Source organism: Mytilus trossulus, chromosome 6 (genome assembly GCF_036588685.1).
Source record: "Mytilus trossulus isolate FHL-02 chromosome 6, PNRI_Mtr1.1.1.hap1, whole genome shotgun sequence".
In the NCBI taxonomy this organism is placed as follows: domain Eukaryota; kingdom Metazoa; phylum Mollusca; class Bivalvia; order Mytilida; family Mytilidae; genus Mytilus; species Mytilus trossulus.
Window position 1 is genome coordinate 30,079,723 of NC_086378.1, and position 12,579 is coordinate 30,092,301.

The window sequence follows — 12,579 nt, forward strand, 5'->3', positions numbered from 1 at the left end:
TTGTTCAAATGATTTGTAGCAAAGGGAAAATGTCCATTCGTCAAACGCATTTAGGAGACAGACTTGCAATCGGGCAGTATGGCTGTCCTTCTGCTGTCCCGAAAAGCAGGACTTGGCAAACAAGTAGCAAAAGGAGTAAAGGTCTCAACAAATTCTTTATTGCCCTTGCTTTTTACGATTTCTGACATTGTTTCTATTGATTCTCTATAGTCAGACCTCTAACATTGGCTTGATTGATTAAGAAATTGACATCCTTCTTTCTGACAGTTTGACAATAATTTTTACATTCCTATTCCTTGAATCTTTTGTCCTTGTCTCTTAGATTATATGAGGAGATAGTTACATGTGAAAGATTATGAATTCTGTATAAAAAGCATTTAAACATGTTATGACTTTATGGGTTGAAGATGAACGTAGTCCAAAAAACTGAATATTATGACGTCTGGCAAGGCTATTTTTTATTTTTTTCTGGAATGCCATTGGGCATCTCAGATTTTTTTTTACAATAGCCTTGGGACCCTGCAACCTTACAGCTTGGTTCCCAGATATGAGACGGGTGCAACATAATGTGTTCCCAAGTCAAGGTTATTGTTTTTTTAGAGGCTTTCATGTAAATAGAGCCCCATATTTAAAGTCTTGCGACAGCAATATGAAAAATATTATTAGGTATAAAAATACAGTCAAGACAGAGGTGTTTTTGCAACTGGTGATATCATGCATTACCTGATTTGTCATTACTCATAATATCGGCAATGGAACACTCATAGATTTTTTTTTCTAATTGTTTTAGTATACACCTTATCGCTATTTGTCCGCCATTACTGGACATCATACAGGGTCCTGTAAAATTTTGACGTCATAATTCAAAATATCTGACGCCACAATGGAAAAGTGATTGTTGTATGACGCCAATAGTTCAAGCGGAACCTATTCTCGGGTCAAGCGGAAATAGCGATAAGGTGTATTTAGAAGGAACAGAAAATATTAAAAAAAATTAACTACAATTTGATGAGTAACCGTATTTAGCCAATTACCATTACATGTACATCTTCAGACAGTCTGCACGGTTAGCCACTAGTCCGATGCCCCAGACTAGTAAAATTTCATTCGGACTAGTAAGTTTTTGCAAAACTTTGTTTGGACCAATAAGAAAAATGTCAGAATATTGCTCTTCGGACTAGTAGTTGAAAAAGATTTTGGTGCAGACTGTCAGATAAAACTTGTTTCATAATTAAGTCAAATTTAAATAAGATTAAAATAAATTTTGCACTGCATCCTTGGCCATGTTGGCAGTCTTATTTGGTTTAAAAATAACTATATTTTGTACTATAAAATCTTTCTTTTATTCATAATAATCTATTCTTAGAACGCATGCACAAAATCATCAGAGATTTGAAGACCTCTTAAAACAGTTTTTTCCCTAATTTTAGACATGCATTACACAAAATATTAAGGGTGAAACCATACATACAGGAGATTTTATGAAATAAAAGATGTAATGTATTTGTTAATATTCATACCTGCCAACTGTCACTATTTGTGGATTATTTCCACCATGGAGGCTCCCAATTGGAAAGTTTGAAATAGCAATTTTGTCCACAATTTGAAACAAACAATCTTTATTTTTACCATTGGTATAGCATTGTTACGGTATGAAGAAGCATGATAACAACATAGAAATAAGTTTGAAGGCCCCTTTAAAAGTTTTGTAGGACCATGACAATCATATTGCATGTAAAACCCCAATGGGCGTTTTAAAATGTTGGCAGGTCACATGCAGGTATGAATATTTACTGATTATCATGATTATTGGTGAAGTCTTAGTTGCGTAGATACACCTGACTGCTGATTCAGCTTACAAACTAATCAGACTCATTTTTATAGACAATAGACAATATTTTATTCACACAAACACATTTACATTAAATGGTTATGGCATTCAAAATTAAGACAATAAACTGACAATAGTTAAATTGATTATTATTATATTAGAGTGACAGTGGTATTCACAGGCTATAAATATCAACAGTTAACACATTATTAATGTTCATGAACAATTAAAAAAAGATCACAAACAAAAATGAGGTTGCATATTAAAAGAAATACAAGTAATACAGATGTTCTCACTAAAAAACAATCAATACTTTATGGTGATTTTTATATTGACTGGTAGACTGCTAGATAAAAGTACAGTCAAATGCTTAAGTGTTATAGTGAACTGCAATTTAATAAAATTGAATTTATTTTTTATTAATATTTTGTATATAGGTATCCCTCAATGATGTATAGCATGGACAGATTGAGAAGAAATGGAATTCATCCTCAATTTCTTGTCTGTTACAGGATTAGCAAATGAGTTTACTTCTTTCAATGTTTTTTTTATACGACTGCAAACATTTTTTTGGGATCGTATAATGGTATGGTGTAGTCGTCTGCAACGTCCAAAGACACATTTGGTGTCCGGACAATAACTTTTGTTTAAGTGAATGGATCTCTCTGAAATTTAATAAGAAGGATTAATATGTACCACAAAAGGAAGGTTGTAGGCTTTATTTTGGGGGTGATGGTCCCAACTGTTTTAAAATTAGGGTCCCAAAAGGGACCCAAAACAAGCATTTTTTCTACTTTCAGGATATTAACTTGTGTATAAGTATTTCAATTGCTCTGAAATTGTACCACAATGTTTAATACCACAAGTAGAAGGTTTGGATTCATTTTGGGGGTTATTGTGCCAACAGTATACATTGTAGGAATAAAAAGACCAAAAACAAGCATTTTTGTAGTATATGGACAATAACTTGTGTTTAAGTGTATGGATCTCTCTCAAATTGTACTACAAGGTTCCATACTACAATGGAAAGGCTGGGATCGAAATCTTTAATTGCACAGTATTGTTTAATAGATTTGTAAGATCTGGACATTTTTTTAGTGTCAGAAACCTATATTATGTCAAAAATTTGAACACCATCCAAATTCAGAGCTGTATCAAGCTTGAATGTTGTGTCCATACTTGACCCAACTGTTCAGGGTTCAACCTCTGTGGTTGTATAAAGCTGTGACCTGCAGAGTATCTGGTTGTAAATTATTTTAAAAGTTACTCCAATATAAGGTAAACTTCACTTGGTTGTTGCTTGTCATTTATATTTTTATCATTCATACTTTTTAAAAATTTTATTTATTCTAATTTAAATAGGTAACCAAATCCTCAGAAGTTTATATAAATTATTCATTATTTTATGATTTGGCCAGATGGATGTGGGCAATCCTTTACAACATGAATCCTATTTAGCAGTCTTACTTAAAAGAAGACTACATGAATGATAGTCCCCTAGAAAAGTCATCAGACTTCAAATGTTGACTACCCCAGTACATGTAACAGTAAATTGAATCCGGTAGTAAAATTTGTCTGCCAGAATTCTTCCTATGTATTCAGATCCTTGACCAGAATTTAACTAGGAATCTATGTATTAAAGTTCTTGGATACATTTTTCAAGGAAAACAAGTCCATAGCTAAAAAGTGTTTTGCAATTATTTTCTTTGGGAAAGTTTTGTTTTATCCATATAACCATGTTTTTTCTATGAAAAAAGTACCTTTATTGATATTGGGATGAGGATAATTTTTTTTCTGAACTTTTAATTTCCCCATGGACATATGCATTAATACATGTAGAACTAAACCAGGGTTGGCAAAGTATAACCCGCCCGGGAATTCCCAGGCGGGAAAACCCGAGTTTTTGGTAATTTGTAAATTGGTAATAGTGGGCAATACTGGGCAATATGATTTTGAACTAGGCAGAACAGAAGATTTTTACATTTAAAGATACCTTTTTAATTACCAAGGATTGTTTTAATAAACCAAACCTTGAAACATGCATTTTATTGCAGTGTTTAAGTGACTTGTTAATTTTATTTGTCATACATTCATATTGCTAAATAAACACCCTAAGGGGTCATGCCAATAAAACTTATAGAATTATAAGGGCTGATTATTGTTACATAAACAAATCTGAGATCAAACTGAATAATTATTAATTAATTAGTGACATTACTTAAATGTAAATTTTCTTACAAATAATTGTTAATTCTTAATCATGTTAATAGGAGTTATGTTTTATTTGAAAAAAAAAAATTTTTGCTTTATATTTACAGTTTGCCAATCTAGACAAATGCTAAACAAACAAAATAGGGTATAAATAGCTTAATAAATGTATTACATTTGTGTTTATCACTGAATCCTCTTTAAAATTCAGACAAGTATTTTATATTACCCAGTATTGCCCAGTATTACCCACTAAAACCCAGTAAAACCCGGGTTTTCCCATTATTTCCCACTGGGCTGGGCAATACTCATAAAACCCGGGTTTTTGCACTAAACTGTGGCTTATCATAAAATACCAAAAAGCACTTGTACAACCACACTGACAAAAACAGTTTTAATTTGCACCCTTAGGTTACTTGATCGAACATAAACTTTTAAAATATCAATTTTGTTGTATTATATTTACAGTGTTTGCTGAATCATGAATTCACCATATGTTCTTTAAAAGCACCAAGATATTACCATATCAAGACATGCCAACACATACAACGGCGTACAATTTCTACAACTAGATGTGTAGGAAATGATAAACTAGCAGAGACGTCTGATGCAAAGAATGAAGTTGTAACTGCACCTGTTCTAGAAGTAGAAGAGGAAGAAGATTTGCACAAGTAATTTCTAGATATATGTTTACTACAGATTTGGTTTATTTTGTTTTAAGATACAATTCGATATTGTGTTGACACAGATTAAAATGCAAGGGAATCTCCATAAAGAAATGCTAGCTTCTGTTTTACTTAAAATTTGTTAATTAAGAGTATTTTTCAAATCAATAACTGGTCCAACATCTACCTCAGGAAATGCTCAGTACATATGTTATTTTTCTGGTACTGTAGATTCATTTATTTTCGTGGGTACCAATTTTCGTGGTTTGAGGAAAACTTACATATTCGTGGATATTCAATTTCGTGGTTATGGCAAAGTCTACATTCATTCCTTGAGAAAATTTCTAATTCGTTGAACATTTGAATTCGTGGTTATTCTGTACCCACGAAATCCACGAAAATTGGTATCCAACGAAAATTAATGAATCCACAGTATTAAAAAAAAAAAAGGATTGATGAAACCACTTATGACATACATTACTTTGTTCAGAGAAGAAAGTCCTACATTTTAATAATACAGTTACTTCAGAGTGAAGAGAGAGGCATCAATTTGTCCAGTTTAGAAATCAGTTTCACTCTCTATTTGGTACTGCATAGAGGATACTGCCGAGTTGGTAAAGCTTTGTACTTTTACTTTTAGTTTTTTTTTCAATGAGAATCAGACTAGCAAGTAAGATAAGACATTCAGGGACACATTTCAAACAGTCCCTTACACTCTAGACACTTTACATTACCCTTTCCCTTACACTCTAGACACTTTACATTACCCTTTCCCTTACACTCTAGACACTTTACATTACCCTTTCCCTTACACTCTAGACACTTTACATTACCCTTTCCATCAACCCTCAACACATTATTTCATTATTGGGGCAATTCAATATAAATGCTAATGAATTGTTTAAAATACAACAGATATATAATAGATTTAAAAAGATGTGGTATGAGTGCCAATGAAACTCTCCATCCATGTCGCAAATTGTAAAAGTAAACAGTATATGTCTTAGTACGGTCTTCAACACAGAGCCTTGGTTAACATTGAACAGCAAGCTATAAAGGCCCCAAAAAACTACTAGTGTAAAACCATTCAAACAGGACTACCAACAGTCTAATCTATATAAAAAGGAGAAACCAGAATCATTTATGAACCACATCAACAAACATTCAACCTGTTTTAAATTTAGATTCATGCTTTGATTTTTTGCTAAAATTATCTTTGTCTGTAATTTGGAAATAAGTTTTTTTGTGGGTTATCCTAATCTTGTTATAAAAGAATTATAGAACAGTATAATTTTGGCAGTGATAATTATAAACGACAGTGATTCTGTATCTTTGATCCATTTCTCTTTGGTTAATTTTTCAGTCATTATCATTTGATTTTAGAGAAAGGTACATTCCAATAACAAGACAGTCTTTGATTAGATTATTGGTTGAAGAAAAGGCTTTTCTAAGTGAAAGTGAGAAGAAAATTTATACAGATTTTGCTCTAGGACTAGATTCAGCAATTGTAAACAAATACCATGGCATTCTTAATGAAATTAAGGTAAGTACATTTAAACATTGTTGTTCATAGAAAAAAACATCTGCATTTTAAAATACTATAAAATCACACTTATCATTAAGAAGCCTTGGTGGCAAAGTGGTCTAAGTAGTTACTACTATAATAGCTAGCCAGTCAACACTGAGATTGTGAGATCAAACCCCTCTCGTGAGGGTGCACTCGACTCCATGCAATCTTTATTGATTAGGATTATCAGTTTTCCTATCGAAGGTCAGTGGTTTTCTTCAGGCAATGCGGCTTCCTCCACCCATAAAAACTGGCTTCCATGAAATAGCCTAAAAACAGTGCTTAAAAGTGGCATAAAAAATACGTAAATAAAAAATCACTTATCATTAACTGCAACTTATCTTTTCATTCAAAATATCAAACAACCTAGACCATATTTCCAATTTTTATTTACATAAAGTTATTTAATTTTTCAGGCACTGTTTGATCCTATTAATCCTGATAAAGATACAGTCAAAACCAGAAAGTACACTAGACGTGAGAAGCTTGACAATGAGTTCTGGTTATTACAAAGACTTGAGGACTTGGTAGAGAAGGCAAACTTCCATGAACTCTCTGAAAATACTCTCATTAGATCTATGAATGAGCATGATGTGGCAGAGGGTGTTAGGGTTTGTAAATTATCATTAGATCTATGAATGTGCACGATGTGTCAGAGGGTGTTAGGGTTTGTAAATTATCATTATATCTATGAATGAGCATGATGTGTCAGAGGGTGTTAGGGTTTGTAAATTATCATTAGATCTATGAATGAACATGATGTGTCAGAGGGTGTTAGGGTTTGTAAATTATCATTAGATCTATGAATGAGCATGATGTGTCAGAGGGTGTTAGGGTTTGTAAATTATCTTAAGATCTATGAATGAGCATGATGTGTCAGAGGGTGTTAGGGTTTGTAGATTATCATTAGATCTATGAATGAGCATGATGTGTCAGAGGGTGTTAGGGTTTGTAAATTATCATTAGATCTATGAATGAGCATGATGTGTCAGAGGGTGTTAGGGTTTGTAAATTATCTTTAGATCTATGAATGAGCATGATGTGTCAGAGGGTGTTAGGGTTTGTAGATTATCATTAGATCTATGAATGAGCATGATGTGTCAGAGGGTGTTAGGGTTTGTAAATTATCATTAGATCTATGAATGAGCATGATGTGTCAGAGGGTGTTAGGGTTTGTAAATTATCATTAGATCTATGAATGAGCATGATGTGTCAGAGGGTGTTAGGGTTTGTAAATTATCATTAGATCTATGAATGAGCATGATGTGTCAGAGGGTGTTAGGGTTTGTAAATTATCTTTAGATCTATGAATGAGCATGATGTGTCAGAGGGTGTTAGGGTTTGTAGATTATCATTAGATCTATGAATGAGCATGATGTGTCAGAGGGTGTTAGGGTTTGTAAATTATCATTTCATTTATGCTAAGATAGCGAAAACTATTGAGGCTGAATTCATTTCAAATTTAAAAAGATATGATAAAATGAAGGTCAGGATTTGTATCAACCATTCTTCATTGAATGTTCAAAAGTTATGGGTCCTGATTGCTTTAATAATGACACTTATAAATGAATTTTCTGTTATGTATTTAATTAATTTAGGAAACAATGAGCCTATACAATGAGCCTTGGTAATTTTATTATCATCATTTTTACTTGACATCAAATATTTTACCGAATGGAATGATATTGTCATCTTTTGAGGACATTTAGTTTCCAGACAATGACTTGTATATAAGTGTAAGGATCTCATGTAATTGTACCCCGAGGTTCCATACCTCAAAAGAAAAGTCGGGATAGTGATCAATTTCAATTGGGATTAATCCAAAGTCTTGAACTGTTTGTGTTATTTAATATGCTGAGTGTTACCACTTATTTTGAATTTCGGATATTAAGCCTGATTTAGGTCCAAAGGTTGGACATTCATGTCACTGCTTGAAGGCTGTGGTATCAACAATGTGTAACATTTGCTTTGCACTATCATATCTCTGTGTTAATAGTTTATTAAATTTGTGCTCCATTTCAAACTGGTCCACATTACAGTTCAAAGGGTCCAAATTAAACTGTTTGAGTTCAACAAAAATTGAATTCTTGGGGTTCTTCAATATGCTGAATTTAACCATTTATTAAATTTTATTACTTTGGTCCTTGTTATCAAATTGGTCTACATTGAAGTTCAAAGAGTTCAAAATTAAACTTTGTTTAATTTCATACAGAATTGAATTCTTCGGCTTTGTGGTACGCTTTATCTAACCACATATTTAGACTTTGGATTTTGAACCATAATAGGTTAATGTACAATTTCAAATATTTAAGTTCTTAAACCACATTCATTCTGTGTCAGAAACCTATGCTGTGTCAAATATTTAATCACAAACCAAATTCAGAGCTGTATCAAGCTTGAATGTTGTGTTCATACTTGCTAGGGTTGTATCAAGCTGCACCCTGCAGAGCATTTTATTTTTAGAGAAATAGCAGATAAATTTAAACAGCCTCAGTACCTGAATGTCTTTAAAATGTTGAATTTCTACACAAGAATAAATTATAAGACTTATATTTACAGGTCAAAGTGGATAGGAACAATTTTGATATTCTTCGTATTTGGGCCTTAGGAAAAGAGAAACCAGCAATGAGTATTCCATGGTATAGAAAATTACAGTTCTGGAAGACACCTGTTAAGCAGACAGATGGACCTGCCTTTTACAAACGTATTGTGGTAGCTTTAAGGTTGAAGAAAGATCAGAAACTTATGTTAAAAGTTTTTAAAGAAGTTCCAGTAAATGGTTTAGAAATGTTATTACCAGATGGAAGAATAGTAATCAAAGCTAGAGACAAACAAATTATAGCAGGATCAGGCTTCCTTGCAATGGCATCTGTTTTGGCGAAATGTGTCACGATTCTAGCTCACCTGCATATAGATTGGTTTTTGGCTGTGTTTATAACAGCTGGAACTTTAGGAGGTCGTACATATACTGTGTACAATAATCGTAAAAATAAATACCTTGCACGATTAAATAGACAATTATATTTCAAAAATATAGCAAATAACCGTGGCTCCTTGGCTTTGTTGGTTGATCGAGCTGAGGATGAAAGTTTTAAAGAGGCACTTATTGCCTACACATTTCTATTGACAAATAGATCAGTATTAGCAATGAAGAAGGACGTTCAGTTTGTACCAACAGAATTAGGTAAAAACTTAACAAAAATAAGTTCATAGTTGTTTAAGGGTTGGAACTATAATTTTTGGTCTTGAATAGAATTACAGATGACAATAAAAAATGATGGGCAAAATAAAAAGGGACAAAGAAAGAATAGAGAACAATATAGTTCTGAAGAATGGAGAACAATGGGTGAAAAAATTAGCAGAATGTCATTAAAAGATAAGAACACAGCAAAGGACACTTCTCATCTGGACTCTCATATATTTACCTTAAAGAGCTTTTTTATGCATAAAGAAATAGATGAATAATAATTGTATGAGTGACCATCAAATGTCTGACTTTAGCAGATAGATGCTTGAAATTTACTCTGATATTTTCAATACATACCTTTTAAATTTCATGTAAATTAGTATAAATGATTATTTGGAAGTGACCTGTATTTTTTCAAGTCTGACTTAAATTTAACTATTACTTAAGCTGTAGCATTTTAGTGCCATACAGACCAATACAGTCCAGCAAATCAGGCAATAATCACAGATTACATGTTTGAATTTAGACAACATTAATAAAAAACATACATCATTTGGCTTTGTGAAATTATGTTTTTTGTGAAAACAATATTCTTAAAATCTAAATGGGTCTGTCAAATCAGTGAAAGGACAAGTATTCTAATAAGCTGTTTTTTATGCATATTGCAAAAAGTACACAAGTTTATATGGTATTCTATATTATTCTCCTTTAGACACTTCCATATATTTGCTATCAGTTTGAATTGTAATTCTAATAATTCTTAAATATTTTATAAAATTGAGAAAGGAAATGGTTTATCTGTCAAAGTGACAACAACCCAACCATAGAGCAGACAACAGCCGAAGGTCACCAATGGGTCTTCAATGTAGCGAGAATTCCCGCACCCGTAGGTGTCCTTCAGCTGGCCCCTAAAAAATATGTATACTAATACAGTGATGATGGACGATGAACTAAACTCCAAATCATACACAAGAAACTTAAATTAAAAATCATACAAGACTAACAAAGTCCAGAGTCTCCCGACTTGGGACTTGAGGCGCAAAGTTGTGGCGGGTTTTAAAATGTTTATGAGATTTACAATGGTTTGACATCTTCTTTTATAAAATATCTTGATAGATATCAGTACCTGAAACCAGTAAGATTATTTCTGATTTTCTTTGTAATTTCAGGAAATATTACAGATTTAAATTTAGAGAAAAAATGTGAGGAATGGATAGAGAAAAAGACTGGTGCCAAAATTGAATTTAATTCATCAGAAGCTATCAAACACTTACAAGACTTCGGAATTCTAAGTAAATTAAACGGGAAACTTAATGTATTACCGCTTGATTCAGCCATGCGTAACCTTCCACAACAACCTTCACCAAAAGTAGAACGTATGGAGGAAGATTTATTAGAGGGTTACGATAGGGACTATTTCTTAGAAACGGAAGAGAAATACACAGAAGAGGAAAACAAAGACAAGAAGTATGGATGGTTTTGATGGATGAACTATGCATAGAAGGATTTTATATTTAATTTGATAGAGGTGTTTTTAAACATGATTTGTATTTATAAAGTTAGAATTTAAAGTAAATTTAACGACTTTGTGACTAGTAGTAGTGACGTGTATGTTTTCAGTTGATTTGTGGTGTGTCACCCCCTATAAATCATGAATTCAAGATTATTTAGAGGTAAAAGTAAATGAACTTGTCGATTTATTATTTATTGTCAATATTCATAAGAATAAAGTAAACAAAAATGCATGATGTTATTCAAATAATTACTATTTACAATGTAAATTCCTAACAATTGGAAATTACATCCTGCTAATATGTACAAAAGTTAAAAGGAGTCTCAGTGAGATAGCATTTTTTTTTTTAATAAACAGACTAAAAATAGACATAGTTTAACAATGAGTCCTGTTATAAGAATGTAGAAAAAGTGTCAATATGTTAATCTCAAATTCAATCAAATTATTGACTACATGTTTTATGTTGCAAGGGAAATATCTTTCTGAGATAAGTTATTTATTTATATCAGTACTGAGATTAGATATTTATGTATGTAAGTAGAAGAGACTCCTGCAGTGTTCATTTGAATTCTAAATTTCATTTACTATTTCGGAAAAAATTGTGATTACTCTTTTCAGGTTCAAAATCAGATTCAGAATTACTTCATAGGCCATATTTTTGCTAATGATTAAAGTGCTTCACCTCACCTATCCTCTTCATGTTGGTCGGCATTTTAATAAGACCCTAATGATAAAAATGATAAAAGAACTAATGTCTTGAGAGTGTTTCTGATCTGTTTTATAACATTTCAAACTTGATAAATTGTTGTTTTTCTCCTCTGTAACATCCAGTACTTTATATAAATCCATGGCAAATTATGAAAAAAGAGGGTTTTTTCACAAAAAGAATCTAAACTCTATTGAAAGCAAATAATGATATTTCATAATTTAAAATTTTCTGAAATTTTTTTATTTCATTATTATTCATGGGTAGGCAATTATCTTAGATAAAAACCATGCATGTTCAACCAAGTACCAATTTTCTAAAGGCTTGTTGTATACTTTGGAAAACAACAAAATTCAATATCTACAAAAAAGATTCAATTTCATCTTCGTCCAGTAAAATTATTTTCACTAAATGAAATTAATCCACAGTTATATATTTTTTTATGGTTTTTTTTTATTAGGGGTAAGAACATTAAAAGTTGCCATTCCTTCGTTCAATACAGATATTAGGTTGTATTATAAACATGATAAATGGAAGGTCATTATAATGAAATTATTAAATGTAGGTTGGGTATCACTGAGAGCATATTATGGAAAAGATGATAAAGTCATATATGTTAATATATATAAATAAAAGATATAGAAAATTCTTTACTATTTATGTCTGATTTGTGAGAACCATTATGAAAGAAAAGTTTCCAATACAGTTTAAAAAAACCTGGTGCTAATTTCCTTTCCTGTGGTGTAAAATGTTTTGGTTTTAAATCCAGCTCTGTGTTGGATTAAATTGAGAATGGAAATGGGGAATACGACAAAGAGACAACTACCCAACCAAAGAGCGGATAACAATGGAAGGTAACCAATGGGTCTTCAACCCAGCGAGAAAATCCTGCAAGTTGAAAT

General features: G+C 32.0%; 1 protein-coding gene across 1 annotated transcript; it reads left to right on the forward strand.

The window, feature by feature from the left end:
• Positions 1-23: 23 nt before the first annotated feature.
• On the forward strand, positions 24-12,326 carry LOC134721087 (transmembrane protein 143-like). The gene is made up of 6 exons (XM_063583808.1): positions 24-141; positions 4,508-4,710; positions 6,088-6,247; positions 6,688-6,882; positions 8,831-9,455; positions 10,628-12,326. The coding sequence occupies exons 1-6, from the start codon at positions 79-81 to the stop codon at positions 10,939-10,941; spliced, it is 1,560 nt and encodes a 519-aa protein (XP_063439878.1). The 5' UTR covers positions 24-78; the 3' UTR covers positions 10,942-12,326.
• Positions 12,327-12,579: the final 253 nt, after the last annotated feature.

What these genes read in the sequence shown, in the direction of transcription:
- LOC134721087 (XM_063583808.1), top strand. Translation starts at nt 79, where the DNA reads ATGGCTGTCCTTCTGCTGTCCCGAAAAGCAGGACTTGGCAAACAAGTA. An exon ending in ATGTGGCAGAGGGTGTTAGG is followed by an intron (nt 6,883 to 8,830) that starts GTTTGTAAATTA and finishes TTATATTTACAG; the next exon opens with GTCAAAGTGGATAGGAACAA. An exon ending in GTTTGTACCAACAGAATTAG is followed by an intron (nt 9,456 to 10,627) that starts GTAAAAACTTAA and finishes TTGTAATTTCAG; the next exon opens with GAAATATTACAGATTTAAAT.